Source organism: Melanerpes formicivorus, unplaced genomic scaffold (assembly GCF_026170545.1).
Source record: "Melanerpes formicivorus ecotype bairdi unplaced genomic scaffold, bMelFor1.0.p_v2 SCAF_33, whole genome shotgun sequence".
NCBI lineage: Eukaryota > Metazoa > Chordata > Aves > Piciformes > Picidae > Melanerpes > Melanerpes formicivorus.
Window position 1 is genome coordinate 9,003,704 of NW_027142385.1, and position 17,184 is coordinate 9,020,887.

The 17,184-nt window shown below is 65.7% G+C and overlaps 2 protein-coding genes across 2 annotated transcripts; one reads left to right on the plus strand and one right to left on the minus strand.

Annotated features, from left to right (window-relative positions):
• The first annotated feature begins 839 nt into the window (after window positions 1–839).
• On the plus strand, window positions 840–14,394 carry LOC137449769 (uncharacterized). The gene is made up of 27 exons (XM_068155597.1): window positions 840–919; window positions 2,623–2,723; window positions 3,594–3,652; window positions 4,503–4,653; window positions 4,902–5,051; window positions 5,305–5,391; window positions 5,487–5,615; window positions 6,696–6,816; window positions 7,319–7,395; window positions 7,485–7,574; window positions 7,964–8,150; window positions 8,324–8,400; window positions 8,573–8,659; window positions 8,734–8,799; window positions 9,418–9,567; window positions 10,002–10,199; window positions 10,288–10,330; window positions 10,491–10,619; window positions 11,212–11,371; window positions 11,589–11,678; window positions 12,019–12,068; window positions 12,255–12,385; window positions 12,466–12,535; window positions 12,867–12,965; window positions 13,480–13,582; window positions 13,856–14,003; window positions 14,125–14,394. The coding sequence occupies exons 2-27, from the start codon at window positions 2,640–2,642 to the stop codon at window positions 14,197–14,199; spliced, it is 2,811 nt and encodes a 936-aa protein (XP_068011698.1). The 5' UTR covers window positions 840–919; window positions 2,623–2,639; the 3' UTR covers window positions 14,200–14,394.
• A 313-nt stretch (window positions 14,395–14,707) lies between these two features.
• Window positions 14,708–17,157, minus strand: ENDOG (endonuclease G). Its single transcript, XM_068155625.1, has 3 exons — window positions 16,602–17,157; window positions 16,050–16,159; window positions 14,708–15,568 (listed from the first exon to the last, which is right to left on the minus strand). The coding sequence occupies exons 1-3, from the start codon at window positions 17,109–17,111 to the stop codon at window positions 15,295–15,297; spliced, it is 894 nt and encodes a 297-aa protein (XP_068011726.1). The 5' UTR covers window positions 17,112–17,157; the 3' UTR covers window positions 14,708–15,294.
• Between the last annotated feature and the right edge of the window lie 27 nt (window positions 17,158–17,184).

Genomic DNA, 17,184 nt, shown 5'->3' on the forward strand with positions numbered 1-17,184 from the left:
TGCTCAGAAGTTTAGCAAACAAAGGGTTTGTGCCTCCCACACAGACATTCCCTCCGGCTTAGTCACCGCGGGGCTGCCTGCGCCCAGCCGGACGCGGGGTGAGACTGGGGACCCTTGGCAGGGTGGACGCCAGCCGCTTCCTTCCCTGTGCCTCACTTTTTCCTGCTGTGGAAAGAGTCAGCACTCCCCCGGGATACCTGCACCCAGAGCCTGGTCACGAAGGGGAAGGGATGCCAAGAGAGGACATCTGGCTGGCAACTGCTACCCTTGCCAGGGCTGAGGGGCACAGCTCCTGCACCCACCCACTGGAACCCCCTCTCTGCTGCTCGCTGTGCCCCAGCCCAGCCACAGGACCCTGCGGGCAGCGGTCACTGTCCTCTGATGAACCTAACGCTGACGCCTTCACCTCCGCGCCCTTGATCCCTTCTCTCCCAGCGCAGAGCCATCGGGGGACGTTTCCGAGCCTCTGACTGACTTGGAAATCCATTTTCCAAAATGACCGAGAGCAGAATCCCCTCCCGTGGCCACCCCAAAGTCATTGCAGCCGCTCCGCCGGGACCAGCCCCGATCGGGGCCAGCGCTGGTACACGTCCCGGGACAGCCCGAGCCTGGATCCCCCGGCGCTAAGGGATCCGCTGCCAGGGGCTCACTGCCCCTCGCCCTGCCGGTGTCCATCGCGGCCGCAGCGCCCCCGCCCCCGGTGCGGTCCCCCGCAGCGCCCCCGCCCCCGGTGCGGTCCCCCGCAGCGCCCCCGCCCCCGGTGCGGTCCCCCGCAGCCGCCGCTGGGCTCCGGCAGGCTCCGCGGCTCCTCCCAGGAAGCTGCGGCCGCCGCCTGCCGGGGGCGGGCAGCTGGGTGCGGGGACAGCCCGGGCGGCCGTGCCAGCCTCTCCCCGCGCCGGGCGGCCTGGCCCAGCTCCATGTAAGTGGGTTTCGCCCCTTCCCTTCGGGGGCTGCCTTGTGCCTGCGTGTCCGCGCTTGCCGCTGCCTGCGCCGCTGCTGCCGCTGCGGGCTGGCACCCCGCGGGGCGACGGGTCCGGGGGCACCCCTGTCCCCAGCGCCTTCGGGGTGCACCAGCGAGCGGCCGGGCTGGGCAGCGCCGGGCTGGGCAGCGCCGGGCGGGCCCCTGGGGAGCACTGGGACGGGGGGAGGTGGCTGGTGCCCGTGGACTGGAGGGCAGGAGGGGGCGAGTGACCGGTCCCGGCGGTGACCTTTCAGCTGTCGCCTCCCAGAGCCTCGGTGTGCTCTGTCCTGGTCACCCTGCCAGGGTCAGAGGTGCCCCCGCGCCCCACACACTGCACGGCCTGAAGTGCCCAACCAGCGAGGGGCTCCCTGGGCCTTTAAGCGGCTCCAAAAGCTTCTCCAGGGCTGGGGACCTGTGGCAGAGCCCACCCTGACCCCAGCGCTGCCTTTGGCTCCTTGCAGGAGCCCTGTGCACAGCTCGGACACAGCTCTGTGGCTTTCTGCAAGCCAGCAAAGCTCTTTTTGTGCTGCCACACTTGCACCTTGTCACCTGCAGCGTTGGTGCCCTTGGTCCAGTCCCACCTGATGGCATCCCAAAGCAGTGCTCCCCCACAGCTCAGTGCCTGTCCCCAGCAGGCAGCTGTCAGGGGCACAGTGGAGATCTGACAGTCCTGAGCAGCGCTCTGCTGGGGCTCCCAGTTGCTCCCTGACTGGTGCTGGCTTTTCCCACCTGGGCAAAGAGCTCTGCAGTGCCTCTGGGTCAGCTGGCAGCAGGGACTCCAATGGAGGTGCACCTAGCAGCACCTGGAGCTGGGCAGCTTCACACCTGCTTTGATTTCTCTTCTGGCAGCAGGTGAATGGATCCATGGCTGGGCACAGCCCCTCCAGGCTCACTGCCTTTGTCTCGAGTGCCTCAGACATTAACTTGCTTTAGCTCAAACGCTGCATGCTCAAGGGGGGACCTGAGGTGAAGGAACAAACACATCAGACACAGAAATGGATTTGTTGTGAACCTTGAAGGGAAACACCAAAGCCCCTTGGGGGTGGAAGCTGACAGTTTGTTAATCAGAGTAAAATTTGTAGCAGCAGAGAGGCCAAAGGTTTGCTGCTTTGAATTTTGTTTCCTGTAACCTTAAGAGGATGAAGGAAGAGAGAAGGCTTTGTGTGGAGCAGGACTGCCCAGCCCCTGCCCCCAGGGGCACTTTGTTTTGCTTGGCAGCCCCCAGAGCCAGGGTGTGCAAACAGCCCCATGGGAGGGGAAGGTGGAGGTGCTGAGGGGAGAAAGAGCAGGGGCAAGAGGTACCTGGGGTCAGTGAAACTCGGTGGGAAGCTGCTGGTGAATGCTGACCTCCAGAGGATGCCCTCTCACTGGTGCCACTGCCCACAGAGCAGAGGAAAGTGTGTGTGTGGGGGGGCTCCAATTAGAGAGGAGGCAGGAGCCATGGCTGCCCTTGAGATGCTGCCCCTGTGTGTGCCATGGGCACAAAGTGCAGTGCCAGTGCTGCCTGGCACCACAGGGCAGCTCCTGCCCTCTGCTCCTGTCTGGAGCACAATAACCACGGCCGTGGGTCAGGGCCTGCCCTGGCCCCGGGTGCAGGGAGGGTTTCTCTGCCCCTGCAGCCATGGGGCAGTTGTCTCACCCTTTGCTTTGTGCTGCTGCAGGCAGCAGGAGCCGTGGCATGCTCAGGAGAGCGGTGCCCTCTCGGAGCCACTTCTCACTGCGGACAAGGAGCAGCACTGCAGGGAGCTCCCACCCCAGCCAGGTACGGAGTGCCCTGCCTGGCACCAGCTCCCCTTGGCAGCATGGCAGAGAGGCTCAGAAGCCACACTGCTGCAGTCTCCTCTGTGCCAGTTCATCTCCAGGTGGCATCTCATAAGCAAGAGCAGGAGCAAGCTCCTTGCCTGGGGGTCACCCCACCTCGTGGGGGTCACCTCACCTCGTGGTCTCTTCTACTAAAGCCTTCTGGGTTGCAGAGTGCTTGGGAGTCAGTGGTGGAAGGTTGTGGCCACCAAGCCTTCTACACCTGCTCTCAGCTGCCCTGCCTGGCTGCAGGAGAGCAGTGCTGGGGCTCTAATGTTTCACCTCCAGCTGTCTTTTAACTCCCAAGCCACAAATCCTTCCACTCCCATCCAAATCAGGCCAGGCACTGGGTCTTGCTGGCCATAACATCCATCAGCTTGTGCAGAAAGAGCAAAGCAGGGGCCTGGGGGAGAGGAGTGTGGCTCTAGAGCCAGAGAGGCAGCAACTTCTGATTGCCCTTGGCTGCCTGCCTGGCTCCTGGGCAGAGTCCACCTCCTGCCCTCTGAAGCAGAGCTCCTCAGCAAGCTGTTTGCAGAGGTCCCTAGGGCTGAGGCTGGGAATCTAAACAATTGTTTGGGGCACCTCTCAAACCCTGGGGCAGCCCTCTGGGGACAGCAGAGGTGAGTGGGGGGCTGAGCCTGGGAGGAGGGCTGGTACCTGCCCCCCACCCTGGCAAGGGTGCATCAACATTCCTGCCCCAGGGCTAGTGAGCAGCACCCCGTGGGGCAGTGCTGCAGGGCTCACCTCCATCTGGGGGGGACATACCTGGGGGTCTGTGTCTGCTTTGCCAGGACCCTGTTGCCATTGAAACTCATCTTCTGTCTCTTGGCAGGCAAAGATGTCCAGGGCAGTGCAAGCTCGAAGGCTGGAGGGCATAGATAAGAACATCTGGTGAGTTCAGAGGGTATCTGGCTAAGCAGAACATCTGGCTGGGGGAACCTGTGGGCCCAGGCAGCCTAACACCAAAGCACGGAGCAGCAGAGCCTGCCCTGGCTGCCTGGCAACTTGTGACAGAAGGAGAGGACACAGTCTCAAGCTGTGCCAGGGGAGGTTCAGGCTGGAGGTGAGGAAGAAATTCTTCCCAGCAAGAGAGATTGGCCCTGGGGATGTGCTGCCCAGGGAGGTGCTGGAGTCACCATCCCTGGGGGTGTTCTGGAAGAGCCTGGATGAGGCACTTGGTGCCATGGTTGAGTTGATCAGATGGTGCTGGGTGAGAGGTTGGACTCAGTGAGCTCAAAGGTCTTTTCCAGCCTGGTTTATCCTATCCCATCCCATCCCATCCCATCCCATCCCATCCCATCCCATCCCATCCCATCCCATCCCATCCCATCCTATCCTATCCTATCCTTTAGGAGCACATCAGGGCAGGGCTGCCACCCTGGCACAGCCCTGAGCCTGCTGCTCACACTGTGTGCTCCCAGGTGTGCTGGGGAGGCAGCTGGGAGCACCTTGCAGTGCATCACACTCCATCAGTGTGCACCTTGGGCACTGCTCTCCATCCACCAGCGTGGCCCCAGCAGCTCCCACATCTGAGCCACAGCTCTTTCCCTCCAGAGCAGCCCCAGTGCAGCAGCAGCTCAGCCTTGCTTTAACTGGAAGGGGTCTGAGATGCCCTCTGCTTGGTGCCATCCCCAGGGAGGACCCAACCTCGCTCAGTGCCCACGGGGTGCTGGCCTGCAGTGCCAGCAGCTGCCCAGGCCTCTGTAACTGCTTTGTCTTTCTTGCTCTTTCTTCTCTCCAGGGTGGAGTTTGTAAAGCTGGCTGCCACCTACTCCAAGGTGAACCTGGGCCAGGGCTTCCCTGACTTCCCCCCCCCAGACTTCCTGAAGGAGGCCTTCGTGGGAGCGCTGAGCGGGGAGGACCAGATGCTGCACCAGTACACCCGAGCCTTCGTGCGTGGACAGCCCCCTCAGCTCTGCCCCTGCACCACTGCTGCTGGTTTCCATCACCCTGTGGCTGCCATCCAGCCCAGGCTGCCTGCCCTGGCGCTGTGACACCCAGCTGCACCAGGGTGCCCAAGGCAGCCGTGCTGGGCAGTGCTCCCTGCAGGCTGCTGGGCTGCCCAGGGCCCTGCCAAGGGCTCAGCCATGTCCTAGGAGGCTTCTGCCACCCAATTGCCACCCCTCCTCTCCCCCCACAGGGGCACCCACCTCTGGTGAAGGTCCTAGCCCAGTTTTTTGGGAAGCTGCTGGGGCGAGAGCTGGACCCCATGACCGACGTGCTGGTGACCGTGGGCGCCTACCAGGCCCTGTTCTGCTGCTTCCAGGCCTTTGTGCAGGAAGGGGATGAGGTGAGCCCAGCTCTGGGCTTGGTGCACAGGCAGCCTCCCCTCAGGAGCCCTCCCTGGCTGTGCTCTGCCAGGGGCAGGTTTTCACAGCCCCTTTGCAGAGCAGGAGAGGCTCTGTCCCCATCCCACAGTGCCTCAGCTTCCCAAGGGATTCTCACTGTGGCAGGGTGAGCTCTCCCACCGCCCTCTGCACCTGCCAGGTGAGGTCTGTGCAGGGCCCCTGGGGTGCTGCCCTGTCCCTGTCCCTCTCTTGCAGGTGGTCATCATTGAGCCCTTCTTCGACTGCTATGAGCCCATGGTGAGGATGGCTGGGGGCACCCCCGTGTTTGTCCCACTCCGGCCGGTGAGTGGCTGCAGCAGAGCCAGGAGGAGGGCAGGGGGGTGGTGAGCACCGTGCAGGGCAGCACAGCCAGCTGAGCTCCTGCCCTGTGCTCTCAGAGGGCTCCAGAGGCTGGCAGGCTGATGTCCAGCGCGGACTGGCAGCTGGACCCGGCCGAGCTGGCTTCGAAATTCAGCAGTCGGACTAAAGCCATCGTCCTGAACTCGCCCAACAACCCCCTGGGCAAGGTAATGCCTCTGGCCCGCCCTGGGGGCAGCTGGGGGCTGCCTGCCCCAGCCCGGCAGCGCTGCGGCCGGGGATCCAGCTGCCTGGCAGCACCGCGGGCCGTGCCCTCTCCCCGGCCACTCTGAAGCCCAGGCTGCTGTGCCAGCAGGGGCTTTGCCCAGGCAGACCACGGCAGCCAGCGCTGCCCGCCCCGGGGAACGTGGCCAGGAGGGGGTGCAGCCCCTGCGGAGAGGCAATGGCTGAGGGGCAGGGCTGAGGGGCAGGGGCTGAGGGGCAGGGGCTGAGGGGCAGGGCTGAGGGGCAGGGGCTGAGGGGCAGGGCTGAGGGGCAGGGCTGAGGGGCAGGGGCTGAGGGGCAGGGCTGAGGGGCAGGGGCTGAGGGCAGGCAGGGGCTGAGGGGCAGGGCTGAGGGGCAGGGGCTGAGGGCAGGCAGGGGCTGAGGGGCAGGGGCTGAGGGCAGGCAGGGGCTGAGGGGCAGGGGCTGAGGGGCAGGGGCTGAGGGCAGGCAGGGGCTGAGGGGCAGGGGCTGAGGGGCAGGGCTGAGGGCAGGCAGGGGCTGAGGGCAGGCAGGGGCTGAGGGGCAGGGCTGAGGGGCAGGGGCTGAGGGCAGGCAGGGGCTGAGGGCAGGCAGGGGCTGAGGGGCAGGGCTGAGGGCAGGCAGGGGCTGAGGGGCAGGGGCTGAGGGGCAGGGGCTGAGGGCAGGCAGGGGCTGAGGGGCAGGGCTGAGGGGCAGGGGCTGAGGGCAGGCAGGGGCTGAGGGGCAGGGCTGAGGGGCAGGGGCTGAGGGCAGGCAGGGGCTGAGGGGCAGGGGCTGAGGGGCAGGGGCTGAGGGCAGGCAGGGGCTGAGGGGCAGGGGCTGAGGGGCAGGGGCTGAGGGGCAGGGCTGAGGGCAGGCAGGGGCTGAGGGGCAGGGCTGAGGGGCAGGGGCTGAGGGCAGGCAGGGGCTGAGGGGCAGGGCTGAGGGCAGGCAGGGGCTGAGGGGCAGGGCTGAGGGGCAGGGCTGAGGGCAGGCAGGGGCTGAGGGGCAGGGCTGAGGGGCAGGGGCTGAGGGGCAGGGGCTGAGGGCTGCCCTGCTCGCCGCAGGTGTTCGGGCGCAGGGAGCTGGAGCTGGTGGCTGCGCTGTGCGAGCGGCACGGAGCGCTCTGCATCAGCGATGAGGTCTACGAGTGGTTGGTGTACGACGGCCGGCAGCACCTCCGCATCGGTAGGGAGCGGCCGGGCGGTGCCGGGAGCCTTCGGTGGGAGCAGCACCCGCAGGGAGGGAGCTGCTGGCTCGCCTGGGGTCCCCTGCAGTGCCCTGGGCGCTCTCCCCGCTGGGAGAGCCTCCGAGGCAGGAGCTTGGCTTGCAGAGCCTGAGAGCAAGCGGTGCTGGCTTCCCAGCCGAGAGCCCTCTGGCTCCCCTGAAGCCGATTTGTGTCCTGTGTGTCATAAGCGCTGAGCTTTCTGGGCGCCTCCAGTTCGAGGACATCCGTTTCAACAGGACTTGGGAGGCAGGGTGCTGGTGCCTGGCACCTCCGGGAGCGCCTGGGGCTGGCACAAGCCCTGCACTGCCGAGCGGTGCTCTTGAGAAGCCTGCTGCCTGCTGCGGCTGTGCTTTGGGGCTCGCCCAGCCGCAAGCTGCGCTGTGCAGAGCCCGGCGCGGGCCGGGGCGGGCAGAGCGCTGCCGCAGGTGCCAGCAGCTGAGCTGCGCTCTCTGTCGCTGGCAGCCAGCCTGCCGGGGATGTGGGAGCGCACGGTGACCGTCGGCAGCTCCGGGAAAACCTTCAGCGTCACCGGCTGGAAGGTGACTGCCCCCCGCCCCCCCCGTGCCTTTGGGCGAGAGCGGAGCACAGCGCCGGGGACTCAGCACCTTCTCCCCCGTGCTGGCCGCAGGTGGGCTGGGCGCTGGGCCCCGACCGGCTGCTGCGGCACCTCCGCACCGTGCACCAGAACTCTGTGTACCACTGCGCCACGGCCGCGCAGGTAGGGCAGCTGCCTGCAGCCCGCGGGGGGGGGGGTCCCTTCTGCCCCGGAGAGGCTCCCTGCCCCTCCCTGCAGTCGCCGTCTGCCCAGGGCGAGGGGAGAGCTCAGCTTGCCCGGGGGATGCTCCTTGCTTTGCACCGAGCAATCCCAGAGGCCATGTGGGGGCAGAGGGCTCGGACCTGGCTGGAACAGACTCCATCCTCCAGCAGAGTTGCCCCTCTCCAGCAGGGTGATTGAGGAGATGCTGCTCGGCAGGGCCAACCCCTCCTGACCCTGCCCTGTCACACCTTGCTGTGCCCTGATCAGCCCCCCAAAACATGCCCTGCCACACCACACCCCTTCCCCACCTCCTTTACCCCTCAGCTGCCCACCTTGCTCTCCCCATGCAGGAGGCTGTGGCTCAGGGTTTCCAGAGGGAGCTTGAGCTCTACGGGAAGGCAGAGAGCTACTTTGTGCAGCTGCCCAGGGAGCTGCAGCAGAAGAGGGACTGGCTGGTGCAGAGCCTGGCTGCAGTGGGCATGAAGCCCATCGTGCCCGAGGGCACCTACTTCCTGGTGGCAGACATCTCCCAGTTCAGTGAGTCCCAGAGCCCCACAGCCAGGGCTCTGCTCAGGCAGGGCTGTGCTGGGGGAAAGCACCCCCAGAGCAGGAGGGGCAACTGTGTGCTCCCCACCCGAGCTCCCAGAGGCTGTGGGCTTGACTGAGGCCCCCAGCAGCAGCCCCCACCCCTGGGTGCTGTGCTCCTGCAGAGTCTGACGTCCCTGAGGATCCCAGCTCCAAGGAGCCCTACGACTCCAGGTTTGCCAAGTGGATGGTCAAGAACAAGGTGAATGCCTCTGGCCCCTTCCCCCTGGGTGGCTCTGCGCCCTCCCTGCTGGCTGTGCTCACAGGAGACAGCAGCTCCTGGCAGGGGGTGCCTGGGGCAGGCAGCTTCTCCCAGGCAAGGACATGGCAGCCTCAGAGCAGTGGCCTCAGCTCCCCCTGCTCCCTGTGCCCAGGGCCTTGCTGCCATCCCCCTCTCAGCTTTCTTCTGTGATGCCCACAAGGGCAGCTACAGCCACTTCCTGCGCTTCTGCTTCGCCAAGGTGAGGCCATGGCAGCAGGGAAGGGGGCAGGGGGTGGGCAGCACTCACTGCCCAAACCTCTGCTCTTTGTTCAGGAGGAAGCCACTCTGAAGGCAGCAAACAACATCCTGCAAGCATGGAAACGGGAGAAGGGCAGCCCCTGAGTGCCCTGCAGAGGGATCCAGGCTCTGCTTGGGCCTTGCTGCTGCCTCCTCCTTGCTTGGCTGCAGACTTCGATCCCTCCTCGGTGTTGTGCTCCCAGCTGTGGTCTGTGCCAGACTTGGCTGAGAGGTTTGCCAGGCCCAGGCTGTGGGGGCCACTGCTGCTGTGAAATGGATTTGACTGTTCCTTGCAGAGAAGGTGAGGCTGGCTCCTGGGGACTCTTCCACCACCAGCTTCTGCAGGGATTCCTCAGGACCTACCTCTGAGGCCGTGCTGGCTCTGTGCACTGCCACTGCCTGCTGGAAGGTTGATTCTTGTAAATCCTGAGAATTACAAACCCAGGGAGGTGCTGTGCCCCTTAATTAACAATGCTTCCTTTGGGTTCATTCTCTGCCTCTCCAGGAGGGTGTCCTCAGACTCAGCATCAGCTTCCCCCCAGGAAACAGTGCTCAGAAATAGCCTGGCCCTTGCCAAACCTTCCCTGTGCACCCCCACACCACCCCTGGCACTTTGTTAGGGCTTGGCAGAGCTGCCCAGGCACAGCAGAGCCTCCAGGCAGCGGCAGGAGGGTGAGGACAGCAGCCTTGGGCTGCTCCTGCTGCTGGTGGCCCCTGCAGCCCCCCACTCGCTGGGCTGGGGGCGACGCCAGCAGCGTTCCCAGAGGCGGCTCTGGGGCAGTCTCGACTGAGCCTGGGCACAAGCGGCAGGGCAGGGGCTGCCTGCCGCAGGCAGTGCCGTGGGGCCGCATGGTTCCCTTGCTGCGGCTGGTAAGGGCAGACCTCACCCGGGGCACCTCTGCCTGTGTCCCAGGGGGGTGGCTGCTTGGCCACGCGGTTCAGGGTAGCAGCTCTGCAGGTTTTGGTGTGGGGCTGCAGCCGGTGGCACCGATCCCGATGGGGCCCGAGCTGCACCGACCTGCGGGAGAGGAGGCAAATGGCCCCCTCCTGCCTTCGCCACGGGCGATGCCTACAGGGCCGGGAGGGGCTGGGTGCCGGGAGAGCTGCAGGCAAAGAACCGCGGGGTTAGGTTATTGACACACCCCGCAAGGGACAAGGGCACAGCCCCCCATTCACCGCCGCACGCGCGGCGCTCCTGCAGTCACACAGGGGCCGGGCCCCCTCCCCCTGGAGAAACTGGGTACACCCGCAGCCGCCAGCGAGGGTCGCCCATCCCGCCGCAGAACAAGACAAGCCCTGCTTAGCTTCATAACCCGAGCGCTGACTTAAACGCTGCGCCATCCGCCCCCTGCCCGGCCATTGGCTCACGTGACGCCAGTCCCCGCCCCCATTGGGCGGACGCCGTCGCCCTCCGACCAATCAGCACAGCGAAGGGAGAGGCCGCGTGGTGCAGTCGCAAGATGGCGGAGAGCGGCGCGGCGAAGCGGCGCAAGGAGGCGCAGGTGGGCGCGGGGGGCCGCGGCCGTTGCCCCGGGACCGGGAGCGGTCCATGAGTGGTGCCCGGCGGTAACAGCTGTCTGCCTCCCGCAGGCTTTGGCGGGGAAGGCGGAGTGGCGGCGCTGGAGTCAGGAGAGTAAGGCCAGGTCCCGCGGGGCTGGGGGCGGGCGGGAGAACCGGGGCGCAGCTGCGGCGGAGCCCTCGGACCGGGTAGAAGCCGCCCCTGAGCGCCCCCGCAGCCCCGGTGCGAGCGGTCACGGCTCCTTGTTTAAAGCGAGGCGCCGCTGTCATTCCAGGGAAAGCGGAGAAGAAAAAATGGAGGGAAAAGAAACTGCTGAAGAAGCTGGAAAAGCAGCGGATGCGGGAGCTGGCCGAGAAGGCAGCGGAGAAACCAGCGGAGAAGCAGGAGAAGAAGCAGGATAAAGGTGGTGGAGCCGTGAGCCGGTGGGGAGGCCGGGGGGAGGGAGTGGAGAGAACTTGGGTGCGGACAGGAAAGGTGAGGCTCGCTCCGCGGGGGGGCTCCAGATCAGCTCCCGGGGGGGGCTGCAGATCAGCTCTGGGGGGGCTGCAGATCAGCTCCGGGGGGCTCCAGATCAGCTGCGGGGGGGCTCCAGATCAGCTCCCGGGGGGCTGCAGATCAGCTGCGGGGGGGCTCCAGATCAGCTCTGGGGGGGCTGCAGGTCAGCTCCGGGGGGGGGCTCCAGATCAGCTCCTGGGGGGGCTGCAGGTCAGCTCCCGGGGGGGCTCCAGATCAGCTCTGGGGGGGCTGCAGATCAGCTGCGGGGGGGGCTCCAGATCAGCTCCTGGGGGGGCTCCAGGTCAGCTCCGGGGGGGCTGCAGGTCAGCTCCCGGGGGGGCTCCAGGTCAGCTCCCGGGGGGGCTCCAGATCAGCTCCGGGGGGGCTGCAGGTCAGCTCCTGGGGACACGCTGGGGGAGAGACCTTCCCGAGGGGAAAACCTGTCAGGAAGAGCTGAGGAGCAGAGGCTGCAGCTGACTGCCGCTGGCTCTGCTCCCCAGCCCCCTGCCCAACGCTGAGCGTGGCCCTGCCGGGCTCCATCCTGAACAATGCTCAGTCCCTGGAGCTCCGCACCTACCTGGCCGGGCAGATCGCCCGGGCCTGTGCCATCTTCGGCGTGGATGAGGTCGTGGTGTTCGACGAGGACGGAGAGGGGGCAAAGTAAGGAGCAGCCCCCGTGCTCCGCTCAGGTTTCCTGGCTGCTCCTTGCGCCTTCAGCCTCGCTGGGCCGGGAGCAGCAGCGAGCCGCGGGGGGCTGGAGGGCAGGGCTGAGCCCCAGGCCTCCCCCAGCAGTGCAGGAGGTGCTGCTGCCTCCAGCTGCAGGCCTGGCCACCTGGGGCTGTGCAGCTGGGGCCACAGGCTGCTCTTCCTGCTCCAGGACGGTGGAAGGGGACTTCCGAGGCATCGGGAGGAGAGGCAAGGCCTGCGTGCAGCTGGCTCGGATCCTGCAGTACCTGGAGTGCCCTCAGTAAGTCCACGGTGGGCAGACTGCAGCACACCAGCAGCAGAACTGACCCCTGGGTACCTCATGCCCCAGAGGCTGTAGGAGCAGAGGCCAAACTCTTTGTAGTGCACAGCTGTGCAGGGACCCAGGGCCTCCTCCCTTGTCTGGTTCTGAAGCTTAGCTGTCAGCAGTGAATGCAGGACACAGGCTGCATGCTGCAGCAGAGGCAGCTCGGGGACTCCAGGGAGCTAAGCTTGCTTTGCTCTGTGCCCAGCTCCTTGGAGTCAGCACAGGGCTAGCTAGAACTGAGGCTTGAGTTCCACAGCAACAGCTGGTTGCACATCTCACCCTTTTCTGACATCAGGTACTTGAGGAAATCCTTCTTTCCCAAGCATGAGGATCTGCAGTTTGCAGGTAACCACTCAGCTGCCTCTGTCCCCAGGCACTGCCCCCCAAGCCCTGGCTCCTGCTTCACAGGGGATGCACAGAGCTGAGCAGCTTCTGCCAGTGCAGGCCAGGGGCTCAGCTGCTGGAGCAGAGCGGGAGGGGGCAGGGGAGCAGCTGGGCCCTGTTCCTGAGCAGCTGTTTGTGCTGTGCCAGGGCTGCTCAACCCTCTGGACACCCCCCACCACATGCGGCTGGAGGAGGAGTCCCTGTACCGGGAGGGAGTGGTGCTGGACAAGCCAAGCAAGTCCAAGAGGGGCTCCTTTGTGAACTGTGGGATGAAGAAGGTATGGCTGTCACCACCTCCCCCCATCCCCACCCCCCAGCAGCTGCAGAGGGGCTGAGGCTGAGCAGAGTCTCCCTGCAGGAGGTGCAGATCGACAGGCAGCTGAGCCCTGGCCTGCGAGTCACCGTGCAGCTGGAGCCTGAGCAGCCAGGTGAGCCCCTGCTGCCCTGGCCCTCGGGGGCTGCAGCACTGCAGGAGCTGCTCCTGAGTCTGACAGCCCTCAGGGGAGCTCTGCACGTCCCTGTGCTCCCCCACACCGTTTTGCTGACGCCCTCAGCCACCCCTCCCTAGCCAGCTGCCAGGAGCTGCCAGCTCTGCCCGGTGCTGAGCAGCCTGAAGATGCTGTCTGGCTTCCCAGGGCAGCTCTTGGTGGCACAGCAAGTCAGGGCCCTGCCCCAGGACAAGCTGCTGGAGGTGGCTGGTCAAAAGCAGCCTGCAGTGGGAGAGCCCAGGAGCTGTTCAGCTCTTTGCTTGCCTTGCAGAGTGCAGAGTGAGGAAGGGCTCCGTGGTGTCCTCGACGCAGCCCCGGGCAGCCTCGGGGCTCTACTGGGGCTACAGCGTCCGCCTGGCCTCCTGCCTGAGTGAGTGCTGGGCCTGCTCTGCTCCTGCTGGGCCTGCTCTGCTCCTGCTGGGCCTCCACACAGCTCCCAGGGTGGCTCAGCACACAGGAATGGGTCTCTTAGCAGGGGCACTCTGCAGAGCCAGCCACTGGCAGCCCTGCCCTGTGCCCCTGCTCACCACTGCACCAGGTCCATGCTGGAGCAGATGAGGTTCCATAACTACCTCCTGCTCATGGACACAAAGGCAGCAGTGACAGCTCAGGAGCCCTGCAAAACCCTTTCCCCTCTTCTGACTGGTTGGATCTCCTGGGAACATTGCCAGCCAGTAGTCAGGGGATGGCTCCTGGCACCTACCTGGGCTTTGAGGCAAAGCTGCAGTTGAGGTGCCAGAGGGTCCTGCAGCAGGGGAGTGCTGCAGGGGAGAGGGGTGATGCTTTTGGTGCAGTACTGGCACAAAAAGAATTCCTTCTGCTGTCTCCTGGGGGCACCCAGTGTGGGCAGGGACCCCTCAGTGACCCCAGGCTGTGTTTGCCAGGTGCTGTCTTCTCAGAGTGCCCCTTCAAGGAGGGCTATGACCTCTCCATTGGCACCTCAGAGCGGGGCAGCCCCGTGGACCAGGCCACTCTGCCCTCCTTCAGGTTTGTGCCCCTCCTGCTTGGCCCTGGGGGAGGCCTGCAGCAGAGCTGCTCTGTGGCCTTGCTGCTTTCCCAGCAGCCTTCTCCTGTGCTCTGCTGCTCTTTACTCCAAGGCAATTCCTCTGCATGAGGAGTTGGGGAAGTGCCCCAGGGCAGCCCCAGTTCCCTTCCTGCAGGGCTGGAGGCACAGGAGCAGCTCTGCACATGAGGCTGGCAGCACCTGCCTGGGCAGGGGGCAGGACCCAGCCTGCTCTCAGCCTCTCCTCTCTCCCCTAGGCATGCCCTCGTTGTCTTTGGAGGCCTTGAGGGCCTGGAAGCTGGGGTTGATGTGGACCCAAACTTGCAGGTCACTGACCCAAGCCTCCTCTTTGACTTCTACCTGAACACTTGTCCCGGCCAGGGCAGCAGAACCATCCGGACAGAGGTAGGGCTGCTGCTGCCCCTGGCAGCGGCACAGGGCCCAGAGGCCACCCTCCAGGGACACCTCAGAGAGCCCCTGGCTGGCCTGCTGCTCCCCAGAGCAGTTCTGACTGGGTCTGTTGCAGGAGGCCCTGCTGATCTCCCTGTCTGCACTGAGACCACACCTCGAGGAGGCTGTGAGGACGCCCAGGGACAGCTGAGGGAAGGACCTCAAGGACCTGGCAGTGGCTGCTGCCACCCCCAGTGCTGGGCAAGTCACCAAGACACAGCAGGGGCTGGCTGCTGTTGGCAGCAGTTCTGCCCCCTCCTGCCTGCTGGTCTGGCCAAGGGCTGGGCACTGTCCCTTGGCAGCTGGAACATCTGGGGTGGGCAATAAAGCAGAGTGGAGCCTTGGAGCCTGCGTGCCTGCGTCCTGGTGTAGAGTGGGCACTTGGTGCCCAGAGCTCCTGCAGGCCCAGTGCCTCTGGAGCCATCTGGCCTTCAGCCTCAAGTCAAAACCTAATTCCTGCACTGAGTTACTGTCTCAGCCTGACTGTCCCCAGCCCACCCAACTGTACCCTTCCCAGGAGCAGGAGGGGCTCTGGCTGGCCCCAGCACTATGAAGAGGCTCCAGTGAAGAGGCCTTGAGCTCTGCCTGCAGTGAACCCAACAGGAAAGCAGCTCTACCCTGCTGAGGTCCTGGGAGCTGTGGAGAGAACAACCAGCACCGTGGGTGTGCAAAGCTTTACTGCTGAAACTATCTTCTGAGGGACAACAACCACACAAAGGCAGCAGCCTGTCCCCTGCTAAGCTCAGAAACCTTCCCCCACACAGCCCCAGGGAGCAGCCCCAGGGTGCAGCTCCAGGGTAGCTCCACACTGCAGGGGCAAATGCTAGCCCTGGAATCAGAATCATGAGGGCTGCCAAAGGCCTCCAGGATCAAGTCCAAGCATCAACCCAGCACCACCCTGTCCCCAGCTGCCACAGCTGCAGGTTCATGATGCTGCCAAGCACCCAGGAGCCTTCTGCAGGAGCTGCTGTGTGCCCTTCACTGCAGACGAGACAGGGGCGGGGGCAGGGGGGGCAGGGGCAGGGGGGATGGGGGCAGGGGGGACGGGGGCAGGGGGGACGGGGGCAGGGGGGGCAGGGGGGCAGGGGCAGGGGGGGGCGGGGGCAGGGGGGATGGGGGCAGGGGGGCAGGGGGGGGCAGGGGCAGGGGGGGGCAGCGTGTGGCTGCTGTCATCTCGAGCTGCTCCCCTGGGGCAGGCTGCTGAGCCCCTTCCCAGGGGACCTGGCTGTGCTCTGCGGTGGGAGGCTCAGGCTGTGATGGCTCTCAGGCTGTTGGCTCTCTTCAGGATGTTTGGCACGAAGAGCAGCCCCGAGGCTCGCTCGATGCTCTCGATGGGCACCAGGAAGCGCTCCAGGGGCAGCTGCTCGTCCACAGGGCAGTTGGGCATCACGTAGGAGCGCAGCTCAATGTCCCCTGCCTCCTTCTCCAGGATCAGCACCTTGAAGAAGTGTGTGGGCACTGCCACGTGGTTCTTCCCAATCACCTGGTACTTGACGTACATCTTCCCATCCGCCTCGGCCCTGCAGCACAGCACAGCCCCTGGCACCTGCAGCCTGCTGCTGCATCCCCCCCAGCCAGCCCCTGCCCCACAGCCCTCCCTGCTGCAGCATCTCTGCATGAGGCATCTGCTCTAGCACTGCCTGGAGAGTCTGCAAGTGGAGGTGTGCTCTTGAGCAGGGAGACACCCCAGGGGGCTGCACTCCATTCTCAGCCCAGCAATCCAGAGGGCTGCTGCCCCCAGAGCCGTAAGCACTGCCAACAGCACCTTGGCTGTGCTGCAGCTCCGGAGTCCACCCTCTCCCAGGAGGTCAGTGAGAGCCAAACTCAGCCTGAAAAGGACATCTCCACACCACCTCTGCAGGCCAGCTGGGCTCACTCCCACCTCAGCAGATTTTCCCTGTCTGGGGGGGAGATGGGAGGCAGCACCCCACAGCCTGCCTCCCTTTCCCCTTCCCAGCAGGATGCACCTTGCCAGCGTGGTGCCAGCCTGGAACTGTTTACCTGGGCAGGTAGAGGGGTCCTGTGCAGACATAGACGTTCTTGTTGTGCTTTGTCAGGCTTCTGCTGTACTTCTCCAGATTATTCCAGGCGTTCTGGTTTAAATGAGGGTTCTGGAAACACAATCAGACGGCAAAGTCAGAGGGGAGCTCCCTCACCGGGCAGTTTTCCTTCTGCTGACTCCCACCGGTGCTGTAACCCCAGTGCCCTGAGTGCATTCCAGAAGAGATCTCCACTGTCACTTCCACACACACCACAGAAGTTTCTCCTGTTCAGGTGGCACCTGCTGGGTTCCACTTTGTGCCCCTTGCCCCTTGTCCTGTCCTTGGGCACCACTGAGCAGAGTCTGGCCCCAGCCTCTTGCCCCCCAGCCTTTAGCTCTTGCTGAGCATTGCTCAGATCCTCTCTGGGGCTGCTCTTCTCCAGGCTCTCAGCCTTTACTCCTCACAGAGCCGCTCCTGTCCCCGCATCTCTCTGTGGCCCTCCAGCCCCGAGCCCCGCAGCCTCGAGGCCCTTCCCCGCTCGCCCTCGGGCGCAGCCCCGGGGCCGCGGTACCTGCGGGGCGACGTTGCTGAGGTAGAAGGTGTCCCGCATCGCCTGCTGGCTCCACTTGTGGTTGGCGGCGGCGGCCAGGTGCCCGCGGTCGAAGCCGCTGCCGCGGTAGTCGGCGTTGGTGGCCCGGTGGTACTCGTGCACCGAATCGTCCTCCTGGAAGTCGCAGGCGGCGCGGTCGGAGGCGCCGCTGAGGCTGTCCCGGTTGAGCTGCTCGATGACCCAGAGCGCGCTGCGGCTCCGCGGGTCGTAGCACAGCACGTAGGACTGGCGGCTCCGCAGCTGCGCCAGCCCGGGCAGCCCGTACTTGGTCAGCTCCGGCCGCCCCGAGCCCGGCAGCGCCGGCGGACCGGCGGCCGCCACGGCGGGCACCACGGGCAGGCGGCTCAGCAGCCCCTCGGGCTCGGGCTCGGGCCGGCGGCGAGCGGTGAGGGCCGAGCCCAGCCCCGCGCCCAGCGCCAGCGAGGCGCCGGGCAGCAGCCAGCGGCTCCGCAACCACCGGCCCCGCAGCATGGCCGAGCGCTGCCGGCGGCGCCGCTCCACCGACCGCGGCGGCCCCGAGGTCACGGCCGAGGCAGCGCCGCTG